Source organism: Myotis nattereri (assembly GCF_964212035.1).
Source record: "Myotis nattereri genome assembly, chromosome: 13".
NCBI lineage: Eukaryota > Metazoa > Chordata > Mammalia > Chiroptera > Vespertilionidae > Myotis > Myotis nattereri.
Window position 1 is genome coordinate 18573089 of NC_138088.1, and position 13031 is coordinate 18586119.

At 56.0% G+C, this 13031-nt stretch overlaps 1 protein-coding gene across 1 annotated transcript; it reads right to left on the reverse strand.

Moving 5' to 3' along the window:
- Positions 1-2650: 2650 nt before the first annotated feature.
- On the reverse strand, positions 2651-12694 carry CHST3 (carbohydrate sulfotransferase 3; the record flags this gene model as incomplete). The annotated part of the gene is made up of 4 exons (XM_081104977.1): positions 12462-12694; positions 7118-7252; positions 5651-5875; positions 2651-3965 (listed from the first exon to the last, which is right to left on the reverse strand). Exons 3-4 carry the CDS (start codon positions 5827-5829, stop codon positions 2651-2653), a joined length of 1494 nt encoding a protein of 497 aa, XP_080961103.1. The 5' UTR covers positions 5830-5875; positions 7118-7252; positions 12462-12694.
- Positions 12695-13031: the final 337 nt, after the last annotated feature.

Here is a 13031-nt window from a genome sequence, read left to right on the forward strand (position 1 = left end):
GAAACCAAGGAATCTCCTTAAACAAACGCCTGGGCTGTCCTGACTCCTGTGGCCTTGGTGTAGTTGCCTCCTGCATTCTGAATCGTCTTGGATTGTCCTGTGTGTGGATGAGTGAATAGTTCTTATTATTACTAGTTTGTCTCTCTTGATTTGGGTACAGCTTTGAGTCCCTGCACACAAGAAGGTATTTTCTGTCACTTCTTTTTCAAAAAATAAATAAGTTAAGTCAACTTGCTGTGTACAAATTGTCAGTGTCCTGAGATGTCCCAAAGGTCCACTCTCGGCACAGTCCTCAGAGCTTAGGGGTGGGGGCCTTGGCCCCGGACATAAGAAGGAAGGAGAAGTCTGCTGTCCACACTAGGAGGGCCCAGGAAGGACCCTGGAGAGAGGAGCCTGCCCCCATCACCCCCAGGGGGGAACAGTGTGGGTGCAGGACAGGGGCTGGGAAGCGCCACCAGCACTCCTGGGCCTGCCAGAAAAGTCCTGGCCCCACTCTGTCCCAGGGTCAAGTTTTCAGAGCTGGAGTCGCTTTTGGACCCCAAATTAGAGCCAGATCCCTGCACGACTTATCCTTGGACTGGAAAGCCTAGAGTGGAGACCTCCTCGAGGGGCTGAAGTCCATGGTGATGCGTGCCCAGCAACTCAGATCCGGTGGTTATAAGGGACCCCATAAGATGGCTACCATCCTCGCCTTTTCAAACGGCAGTTTCCAGCAGGACACACCCCTCCCTTCCCCACAGCAGCCCCAGCTGGACGCAGATCCTGTCTTTCCCTCATGTCCCTACTACTCGAGGAAAACTCATCCCTCTGGGCTTGACAATGGGATGGATTGGATAGAGATTGTCCAGGAAATCAGAAACAGCCCTTAGTGAGGTTACAGCTTCCTGCATGTTCTTAGATGGCACTGGGCTTGGCTCCCGGGTTGGAGTGGGAGGGGGGAAGGTGTCTATTTTGGGGACATTTGCTGCTTGGTCATAGGGCCTGCCCCCCCCCCCCCCCAAGGAGTGTGATTGGGCCTGGGCTGAGGGCTGCTAATTTATGCTGCTTCTGGACACGCAGCGAAGAATGCTGGTGTTTTCTGAGATTCGTTTCACGTGAGTCCAAGCAGAAACGCCCGAAGGGCGCTCTGGGTCGTCCGGTGACCACCTAAGCTCTGATCCTTGGAGGAGGCTCTTCCTCCTCCTCCTCTCCCTCCAGCAAGCACCAGAGTGCTTCCCACTGGTCCTCCCAGAGTCCCTTCAGCCCCTCAAGCACAGACCGCTTCCAAGAGGCACTTCTGCAGAAACAAAAACACAGCCTGTCCACAAAACAAGACACCAAACCATAAATATCTTAAAAACAACACACACACACACACACACCAGAAAACAAATACCCGGTCCATCCTGTTAAGCAACACTCTTCCCAGAACCCTAAAGGAGGAATTTCAGACACCAGCCATGCAACCATGGCGACCAGCAGGAGGCTGACCGCTGACCGCTGTCCCCGTCTTCTCAGGAGGGGCTATCCTGATGTGACTTCTCCTCCGAGAGCACTCTGCATTGTCCCTGGGCCCTGCCCCCCCCCCCCCCCCGGGGCCTGGCTGGAGCCGGCAGGACCCATGAGTTCCTTGTGCTCCCCGGGACCCCAGCTGCTTCTGCCAGTCAGGCCCGAGGCAGCCTTCAAACACGGACATGCTCCAGGACATGAGCAGAGCTGGGAAGGGAAGGGATGGGAACTTTGGGCTGCAGTCACATGAGGGTCGACCACGCCATTTCAAAACGTCCTGCTTGCCAGGACTTGAATGGGCCCCGAGACTCCAAGGGGAGCAGGGGCCAACAGGGGCCGCAGACTTGGCACTGCTGTTGTCCCGTTCATCCCAAACCCAGTCAGGAAACAAGGTCACAGCCATGACCACGTTTCCTTCCCCAGCTCCCAAACAGGTGTGTGATGCAGATGAACGCTACCAAGCCTGTGGGCATAGAGCAAAGGGAAAGCTTGTTCGTTTGTTTTCATGTGTGTGTGCAGAATTTTCTGTTTCCCAGTGTGTGCTGTGCCCTGTGCCTGCGGGCATTCGTCTTTATACGCGTGTTGTAGCTCGTCACAGAGCTGACTCCATCATTAACCGGCACAGGCGGCCCATTTATGGAAACACTGAATGGGGAAGCCTCAGCTGCCATCCTCTAACCTCTGGGCTGTCCCTCCCTGGGGACCACCCAGAATCGACGCTGGATTGTAGGAATCCAGACTGTGGGGCTGTGGTCTGGCTTCCAGGGTCTACAGGCATTCATGTGTGCTTCATGTATGTTTCTGTGTGTATGAGTGTAAGAGAGAGAGAGAGAGAGAGAGAGAGAGAGAGAGAGAGAGAGAGAGAGAGACTGTCAATAGGCGAGAGCCTGCCCCTCAGGTCTGGGTTGATGGCCCGCACGGGGGCAGGGCACCGTCCTGTTCTCGGCAGCAGCCCAGCCCCAGCCCACAGCCGCTGGGGAAGCTGGCCGCTGGGAGCTGCTTCTACAGCAGAGCCGGCCTGCCCCCTGCGCGGCCTCCCGCCAGCCTCTGCGAGCGAGCGCCCCGGCTCCGGCTCCGGCTCCGGCAGGTCGGTCGCGGCTGACCTGGGTTGAGGAAGGCAGGGCGGGACTTTCACGAGGAGGGTGTGGAGGCCCCAGGCCCCCTACGTGACCCAGAAGGTGCCGCGCTCCTCCAGCAGGCTGACCGAGCGGTTGGTGAGCGAGGCGGCGTCCCGCGCCAGCTTGTAGCCGAAGAGGCGCATGGCGGGGCCGCAGGCGTCCTGCACCACCTGCGCCAGCTTGAAGGGCATGCTGAAGCGCCACTTCTCGAACTGCTCCGAGGAGTTCTTCTGCGTGGAGTAGATGCCGCTGCCATCGCGGGGCGCCTGCGTGTTCTTCTGGATCCAGTCCTCCACCTGCGGGGTCAGCGGGATGCCCGCGAAGCGGTACATGTCGCGCGCCTTCTGCAGCGGCCGGCGCGCCACGTCCTCGTAGCGCACGAGCATGTAGCGGCCGCGCAGCCAGGCGGGCTGCCGCAGGCCCAGCTCCGCCGACACGCGGATGCTCTCGCAGTTGCCCCGCAGCCGCTGCACCTCCTCCTCGCGCAGCCGGTCCTGCCCCTCGGCCAGCCACTTCTTCCAGGTCTCGTACTTGCCCGCGAAGGCCACCATGCGCGAGGCCAGCACGGCGCGGGGGTCGCGCACCAGCTGGATGACGCGCAGGTCCAGGCGCGGGTCCTCGGCCAGCGGCTGCAGGAACTCCAGCTGGCGGATGCGCACGGCCTTGAGCGCCATGTGCTCCTTGCGGCGGCAGGCCTCGGCGGCCAGCGTCACGTTGAGGGGCCCGCAGCGGCGGTTCTTGCAGTGGTACTTCTCGAAGACCTTCTTGACGAAGGGCGTGCACACCGGGTCCTCGCACAGGGAGCGGCTGGAGCCGCGGCGGAACATGCCGTGCGTCAGGTGGTCCTCGGGCAGCGGGCTGATGAAGTGCTCCAGCACGTACAGGTCGCACAGGAAGAGCTGCTGGAGCACGTCCCGGTAGACCAGGGCCGAGCCCGCCGCGCTGGCGCCGCCCGGCTCGAAGGACACGGTGCGCTCGATGTGCCACAGCGGCTCGAAGAGGTAGAAGATGTTGCCCTGCTGGTTGAAGAACTCACCCACGAAAGAGGAACCGGTGCGGGTGGTGGCCATGAGGAGCACGTGGCGCCGGCGGCGGGCCTCGGCAGGGCCCGGTGGCTGCTCCCCCTGTTCCTCCTCCGCCGCCTCCGCCGCCTCCTCCTCCTCCCCCTTGGCCTCCTCCTCCGCTGGCTGCAAGCCCAGCTGCAGACTGAAGTTCCGCAGGCGGCTCTGCAGCTGCGTGAAGGCTGAATCCAGCTCGCTCAGGGACAAGAGGGATGCGTTCTCGGCCAAGACCAGGGCTGGGTCCGTGCTGTTGGCATCTGCCAGGGACTGGGGGATCTGCTTCAGCTTGTCCGAGACCCTGTGAGGACAAAGGGAGACCACACTCAGTAACTGACAGGGGGCCTCCATCCCCTGTGTAGCCTCCCAGGCTGACCACCCAAAGCCTGTCTTAGCTGGGGTTTCCCCGAAGCTGACTTTGAGGCAAGGATTGGCGGGTAAGTAGTTGATTTGGGACACGGTTACAGGACAGACTGGTAGAGGGGTAGGGAAGTGAAGCCAGGAGGAAAGTAAGTCCATACAAGATGAGCAGGCTACTCCTGCGGGCAAATCACTCTGGCTGGGGGGCCCTGGGAGATAGGAACACACCTCAGGGCTCTCTCTCCCAAGGGGTGAAGCTCCCTGCCCGCCTTGGCCGAGGCCTTTCCCCGCTGGTACTTGTGCCTTGCCGGTGTGCAGGGGGAGTGAGGAGCCCCCAGGCGAGAGCGGCAGGGGCTTGCAATAGGCCCTGTAGGCACGAACTGGAACGGTCCATGTGGAGGAATACCGGCAGGGCACTGACAGCCCAGTCCCTACCCATCTTGGTTGGGTTGCAGGGGTTGTGCCTGGGGAAGCATCTAAAGCAGCAGTTCTCAACCTGTGTGTCGCGACCCTTTGGGGGTCGCCTAAGACCATCGGAAAACACATATATAATTACATATTGTTTTTGTGATTAATCACTATGCTTTCATTATGTTCAATTTGTAACAATGAAAATACATCCTGCATATCAGATATTTACGATTCATAACAGTAGCCAAATTGCAGTTATGAAGTAGCAACGAAAATAATTTTATGGTTGGGGGTCACCACAACATGAGGAGCTGTATTAAAGGGTCGCGGCATTAGGAAGGTTGAGAACCACTGATCTAAAGCAATCTATGTCTGGCAGGCCCACTAGCAGGGACGCTGCATGCAGCCATACACTGAGAACTCTAGGGGGCAGCATTCCCAGTGTAGCCTATGTGAGGCACTGTCCTGGAGTTGAGCAATATACAACCTGGGCAGCTACACATGCATCCCTGCTCGCCAGGGTATTGGTATCAGGGCCCTGCCTCACCCATGACTTTGGGTTGGTATAGGGCAGTGATGACGAACCTTTTGAGCTCGGCGTGTCAGCATTTTGAAAAACCCTAACTTAACTCTGGTGCCGTGTCACATAGAAATTTTTTATATTTGCAACCATAGTAAAACAAAGATTTATAGTTTTGATATTTATTTTATATATTTAAATGCCATTGAACAAAGAAAAATCAACCAAAATAATGAGTTCGTGTGTCACCTCTGACACGCGTGTCATAGGTTTGCCATCACTGGTATACGGAATGGGCTGTTCATCTGAGGCATCCTCCTAGGTCAGGAAGTTAATTAATAATAAGCCACAGCCAGCAAGTACTGGACACCAACTATGTGCCAGGCACTACATTTTTTCATTTAATCTTTACAATAAGGTAGGCCCCACCATTAGCCATGTTTCAGAGAAGAGGAACTGAAAGACAGAAAAGTGAAATCATGTGTCCAAGTGTCACAACTAGAAGGGGCCAGAATGAGCGTTCCAACCCAGGTTGCCTGTGTCCAGAGCCCAGAGCTCACCACTGAGGACCTCTGCCTGGCCCACTGCTGGGCACAGGAGGCCTGGTGATCACGGGTGGAAGGATTGCCTACAGGTGCCTAAGCAGCCTCTCCCCGACCCGCCTTGATAAGAAGACTTCTGCTTGCATCCCTCACCTCGATATGATTTTATTTTCCTTTTCAATAAAGACAAAAACCACCACCACAAAAGCCAGGAAAAGGGCATATTTGCTCCTCATTCTCAGACTGTGCAGAAAGTCCCGGCAGTCCTGGGGCAAAGCAAGTCCTTTCTCCATGGGGAAGGGTGGGGCCGTGGGCACTCGGCTCCGGGGCATCACTCAGGGCCTGGCTCCTTGTCTTCAGGTGGGGGACACCCTCGTCCTGTGGAGAGACAGGCTGTCAGGACACCCTCGTCTGCAGATGAGAATGAAGAGAGCTTTGCCACCAGGCTTCTGAGGATCCTGGTCCTGCTTAGCAGCCAGAACCCCGGAAGCACTGTCCTAATGGACTCTTCCCCAAAGAGACTTGAAATCAGGTCACTTAAATGCTAATGAACCCTCTGATTCATCCACACCACCTCCATCAATTTATCCTTTGACCTCACACATGACTCAAGGGCAAGTATATGGAAAAGAACAATCCGTATAGTACAAATGTTTGCAATAGCAGAAGACTGCAGACACCTAAATAAAAATGATGGGGGAGGACTTACAAATGCTGATGTGAATAATCTACCATCTATCTATCTATCTATCTATCTATCATCATTTCATGTATATAGCAAGCTGCAGACACAATGTGCTTATGTAGAACAGGGTTTCTTAACCTCAGCACTACTGACATTTTGGGCCGTATGATTTCCCATTGTGGGAGCTGTCTGGTGTATTGTAGGATGTTTACCAGCATTCTTGGCCTCTGCTCATTAGATGCCAGCAGCATCCTCTCTGCTCCGATGTGACAATCAAAAATGTCTCCAGACTTTGCCAGCTGCCCCTTGGGCAGGGGAGAACCTCCCAGGCTAGCTCCTCTGATGTAGTATAATCCCATTTGAAAAAAAAACATTTTCAGAGAGAGAAAAATATAGATGCTGAATACAAATAGACTGACTACGGGGATACACAAGGCCTCATAACAAAGAGCTGGGGAGGTCAGGAGAGAAGGGTGGGTGAGTCTTAAGTTTGTGGTATAACACTGTGCACAGTTAGAAAATTTACCATGTGTTTATTTTTTTAAAAGCCTTCACTCAAGGAAATGTTTTGATGGTTGTTGTTTTTTGTTGTTGTTGTTTTTAGAGACAGAGGAAGGGGGAGAGAGAGAGAAACATGGATCAGTTGCTGCTCATATGCATGCTGACCGGGGATCGAACCTGTAACCTGGCTATGTGCTCTGACTGGGAATGGAACCTGCAATCTTTTCGTGTACAGGATGACACTCCAACCTGCTGAGCCGCCTGGCCAGGGCTACAATGTGTTAATTTTTAAAAATTAACCATAACACATGAATTCTAACAAAATCCCTCTCATGGGCATGGCCTTCAGGTCTCATCGTCCTGGGGCAGCCTCCCTGGGGACAGTTAGGACTCCCCGCCCACCACTATACAAAGACTCCCAGAGTCCGAAGTACCTGAGGCTTTGTCATAAAGCAGCCGCCCTTGTAATAGCTTGTTCAGTGCTGGCCATCCCTTCACGGAGGACGGGAAGTTTGTCTGTCATTATCCCTTAGCCCTGGGCCCGGAACACAGGAGACACTGGTGCACAGCTGCTGAATGACAGGGGGATAAAGGAATAAATGACCTTCAGTAGAAGGCATGTATATTTTTAAAAGCTGGAGCAAACACAGCATTGCCCAATGGAGCCTGAATCGCCATTTCTTTCATTTTTCCTGCCACCCACCTGGGTTGCACCATGAGCCCCAGATTCCAGCACAGCGCCCCCTTCTGCAAGTCTGCCCCTTTCTCCATAAGGACCCTCATCCACAGGAGACAGTCTGCTCCAAGTATGGAAAAATGTTACTGTGACCTCGTGCAGGGCACGCAGAACCATCCCTCCATCTGAAAAAGACTGGTTTCCCCAGGGAAGCAGCTGGTATTGACATGGGGGCGCGGGGAGCAGGGAAGTGAGTCCTGGGGCTGTCCTGTAGTCACACAAGGAAGCAGCTTCAGGGACAGCAGGAAATCTGGCCTTGCGGGGAGCAGTGAAGTGGGTTCTGCATGTGAGATGTCTACCCTGGCAGCTGAATGGAAGTCCCCAGCTGTGCAGGGCCGAGTGGTTGTGGGGCAGCAGGCAGCTCTCCCTGATGAGGGAATAGGGGTGCTTCCTGAGTGTGGGGAGGTGGAGAGGGGCCCAGGTGGGAAGAGGGCTGCAGGGACAGCCCCAGGGCAACTAGAACATTTCCAATTTTGGGGGCCTTTCCCCATGCACTCATTAAACAAATATTTCCTGAGCACCTACTGCGTGCCAGCCTCAGGTCTCGGCACTGGGATCCAGCAGTGAGCAGGTAGACCCGGCCCATGCCCTCATGGGGCTTGCACTCTGGTTGGGAGGGCGAACTGGAGTGCTGTGGGTACCTCACGTCTATTGAATGCTTACTAGTCTGTGTCAGGTACCATGCTAAGCACTTGATTTGCATTTCCGCATGAAGTCCTCACAAAAGTCATATTACGGATGGGGAAACAGAGGATGAGAAAGGTTAAGTAACTGGCCCAAGATTCCCCCAGCAGTGGCCTGATCACTCGGGCCAGATGCAGGTCATTCAAACCTCTTAATGCTCCCAGTGCCCCGCCCTCCCCCCTCACCCCTCACTGCAGCACATATGGGAGGGCTTTCCAGCTGATGGGTGTGTCTGTCTCTCTTTCCCAGACTACAAGCTCCCTGAAGTCAGAATTAGCATCTAGAATGGCGCCCGGGCATACCAGCTGCCCAACAAATCTGTGGTGAGTGAACCCGTCACAGCTGGTGTCTGGCTCGGTGCCTGGAGGACCACGTTCCCATGCACCCTGTTTAGCCGCCGGTGGGTGCGAGGCTGCCTGTCCTACTGAGAGGGGGAGGCCCAACATTGAGTCTGCAGGGCGCAGGCATTGAAATCCTGACTTTCTGCCCTCCTAGCTCTTGGCTGAGAGTTGCCTGGGTCTGATGGGGAAGCAGAAGTAACTAAAAGCAGAAGTCCTGGGTTCCAGTCCTCCCTGGGTGCCCGCCATGCTGTGTGACCCTGTATAAGTGACTTAACCTCTCTGGGCCCCAGTTTCTTCACCTCTAGCTGGAAAAGGGCAGTACCTGCAGCATCAGGCTGCTGTGAGGAACAGTATCTGGTGCGTGGTAGGCGCTCAATAAATACTAGAGAGGGAAGCAAAGGGAGGGGTGGACAGGAGTTGCTTCTCTGTCTTCTCCCTTCTGAGTCTGACATCTTCGATAGGATTTAGGAGTTGTGTGGCCTTGAAGACAAAGTTCCCGAATCTCTCCTCCCCTCCCTTCCGGGCACTGTTCCTGTTTGAGTTGCCATCCCAGCCTCTTCCCCCCTCCCCCCCCCCCCTCACCGCCACCCGAATAAGTCAGGTTCCTGAGAACTCTCAGGCATTGCCCTAAAAGGACAAGCAAGGGTGAACACTCCGACCTGAAACACCAGGCAGGCTGTTGGCCCAGATGGCATGTGTGTGTGTGTGTGTGTGGGGGGGGTGATGGGCAGCAGAGGAGGGAGATTTGGGAGCCCCAGATCCAGGAGGTAGGAGAGGGTCACGGGTGTCAAAGGTCACAGAGTCACGAGCAAGGAGGACAGGGTCACCTGGCCAAGCTCCAGGCAGAACCTGCCATGCAGAAAGCCCTCTGCTAGGAGTGAGCCTGTGACGCTGGTGACACAGCACAAACCGTCATGCTCCCCACCTCCCCAAACCAGTGGTGCCCAGCCGTGGTGTGACTGCCAAAGGAAACGGCGTCCCCTGGCCAGGATGCCAGCCGGGGTCACACTTCCAGGGCACCTGGGCCAATGGTGAGGAGGTCGGGGGCAAGGGCCAGCCCAGCCCTGCCTGGATGCAGAGAGGTGCTGGGACAGCCACCCTCAGCCCACTCACACCCAGGGCTCCACTCAAATGTCCCCTCCCCCGAACCCTTCCCTGACCACCAACCTCCCGTTGACCATCTCCCCTGCCCCATCACTTTCCCCCTCAGCCTCCAGCTTTATTGCCTTTTGACGCAATGCGCTTGCTTACTGCCTATTCTGGCCACCTGGGTGTCCTGGGAGACGACAGCGTCATCTCGGCTCTGCCTTGGCAGTCCACGCCCGTATCCCAGTGCCCGTCTGTGTGCTGGGCAGGCAGCAAATGTGCCACAGTCCTTGTGGATGAACGGAAGAATGTCTTCCCCAAAGCATTCAGCCCAGTGTGAGATGCTGAATCATTCTGAATTCCTGGGAAATATGAAGAAGAAAAGCAGGCGCTCCCTATATGAGGAGCCGTGCATGTGGTGTGTGCTGCGAGTATATGCCTGCGTGTGAACCATGGGCATGGGCTGTGAATGTGTGTCTCAGTGTGCACTGGAAGCACGCGCTGAGTGTGTTCTATAGGCGTGCACTATGGGTGTGTGCTGAGTGTGTACTACAGGCAAAACTCCATGCTTCACAGACATCAGTCTCGTGGATTCCCTTCTCAATCTGGATGCCGTTTTGAGGCTGCAGGAGTGACCGTTTGGGGCTTTCCGTTCAAGCCCCTGCAGCTGTGTGCTAATGACAGGGAGAACAGAATCCAGCCGAGGGCACCCAGGCCAATCGGAGTGAGGGAGCCAGGGAGGAAAGTGGGCTGGGAGCAGAGGCCCCAAACTCTAAGCACAGGCATCCCTACCTGCGCTCCCCTCAGGGGACCTTTCTGCTCAGGTCTTTCTCGGCTGGGCCAGGGGCCCTCACTAGGCAATCGTCTTCTACTCAGATGGCTCCCAGCCAGGCCCCTGGCTTCCCTGGGCCTTCCACCGAGGCCCCAGTGTGCCTGCAGCCCACCCGTGGCTCCTCCTGGGGAAGCTGGGTCCGTGTCTGCTGTGAATGGAGCTCTGATAAGGGACAGGCCCTGCCAGGCATTGCATCAGGCTTAGTGCTCAGGGCCAAGAGCACAGCAGGGCTTAGCCTCAGCTGTTGCAGGCCCTGCTCACACAGCCTTTCCGCCAGGCAGGAGGAGGAGCCGCCTGGAGGAGAGGGGCTGAGGGAGGGCAGGGCTGGGAGGGAGGAGGCTAAGGGCAGGCATGGCAGCTGGGAAGCCCAGGGTGGGAAAACTCTGAAGCAACCAGGGGCTGCAGTCCTGGGGGGCCGGGAGGCTGCCCCTCCAGGCCACGTTGTCAAGCACCTGGGAGGGGCGCTGGGAGGACTCCTGTGAGCACTCCTGTGAGCTGTCTCTCGATGCCCTGGGGAGTGGAGCCAGAGGCAGGACAGGGAGCCAGACGCAGGGTTGCCCCTGTTGTGGACGATCTTTGCTTGGGGAATACGGGGGTCCATCCAGTGGCCTGTCGGGCTGGGTTCTGTTTCACACAGCGACACCCAGAGATGGCTTGGGAGGGGCCAAGGCCCCCGATATTTAGAACGTAGTGTCTGACAGCTGAGTAAATGCCCAGAGGCTGTGGGATGACCATGAGTGAAGGAAGAAGAGAAGGGATGAAAGAACGAGGAAGTGAATGCCTGGCTGTGCTCCCTGTGCAACTCAGGGCTACCATTCCTCCCCAAGCACCTCTCCCGGAATAAACCCCGCAATAACCTTCCATGGGCACTGTCTAACCTCAGCCAAGACAGAACAGAAGCAGCCAGAGGTGAAGGTGTGTGTCACCTGAGTGGCAGTGGACATCCAAGACCTTGTGAGAAGCTGTGGGTCAGAGCCCCAGTGGACCATGGGCCTGAGCTGGCCCTCCGCCTGTACTGCTGTGTGGGGATATGGGGGAGCACACGCTTTACCCCCATTTGACAAGGTCACTTCATCAGGGCCAGCTCAGCTGTGTGAGTGACAAATGCTGGGCAAACCCCAAAGCCTACAGCTGCACGAAATACAGGGCCCCAGAGAACGGTCCCGGGCCTCCCAGGCAGCGAAGGCGCTTCCCATGCTCTGACACCGAACCCCAGGCCCTGGGCCAGTTTGGAACTGACCCGCTGCTCTGGGCTTCGCTGCATCTGGCTGATCAGGAGCTGCAGCGGAGGCTGGAGTCCAAGACACCCATAAGCCTGCAGCCGGGCAGCCTGGTGAGGAGTCTGCTGGCTCATTTGGAACTGACCTGGACGTGGGCCAAGATTCATGGCCAAGGGTGCACCCAGCCCCAAACACTAACATGTCAGAAGCAACTTGGGTGTCCCACCAGATGGGGCTTGCTGACGAACTGCAGTGCATGGACACATGAGTGCAAGCCAAGCAGGGGTTAAGCATGCTGCACAGCCACAAAAGTGGAGTAGAAAGGGATGCGTCTTTTCATTTTATGCGCTTTCATATTGGGTGAATTTTCGATGACCATGCACATGTATCACTTTAATACGTTTTAAAAAATCTAATCTGAAACTGAAAAAGAGAACGGTAAAATCGCTTCGGAAGTGGTGTGGACATGCACGGGGCAAGGGCAGGACTTGAGGCTGGGGAACAAGTTCGTTCTTTCGACAATGGCCCAGGAGCGAGGTGGCATCCTGCGCAAGCGGAGGCAGAGGGTGACGAGGGAGGACAGACACGAGACTTTAAGGAAGCTGACGGGATGCCTATGACGTGCACAACATGCATAAGCCTTGAGGACAGTGCCCTAGTGAAATAAGCAAGACACAAAGGACAAATACTGTATGATTCCACTCACAGGGGGCCCCCAAGGAGTCAAACTCACAGACAGACAGTAGGGGTTGGTGGCCTGGGCCGGGGGTGGGGCGGGAGAGTTAGCGTTTCATGGGGACAGAGTGTCAGTCTGGGAAGGTGAAAAGGTTCTGGAGACGGATGGTGGTGCTGGTTGCACAACAGTGTGAATGTACTTACTGCTGTTGAGCCGCACATTTTAGCATGGTAAATCTGACGGTGTGTGCATTTCCCACAGTAAAAGTAAGTCAATGAGTAAGCGGTGACGCCTATGGGCAGCAGGGAGCAGGGGAATGGAGGCGTCGAGGAGGGTCCCTGGCTCTTCCTTGGGCAGCGGACAGATTCCCCGCCGCAGCCATAGCGCCTGGCACAGCGGCTGTCAGAGTGCCTGGCACGTGACCGGGCTCAGCAGTATGTGCGAAGTGAACGAACGGACTCATACACTGTCCTGCGGAGTTAGCTGCGGTGTCCTGAAGGCTGGTCTTCTCCTCCCCAGCGCTCGTGCTGTCCTGCACACATAGAGGACGCCACGGATAAAAGATATTGGCATAAAGTTCATTTATGGCACAGAAAGGTGTTCACATCATGATGCTGCACCAAAAAAGAGCCAGTAGCCAGAGCAGGGCTCCGTTTTGTAAAAAAGTGTGTGTACACACACAAAATGTATAGACCGAGAGACAGACACCTGGAAAAGTCTGAACACGTTCACAGTGATTCTCTGCAGCCGTGGGCACCTTGACCTCCTTGCTT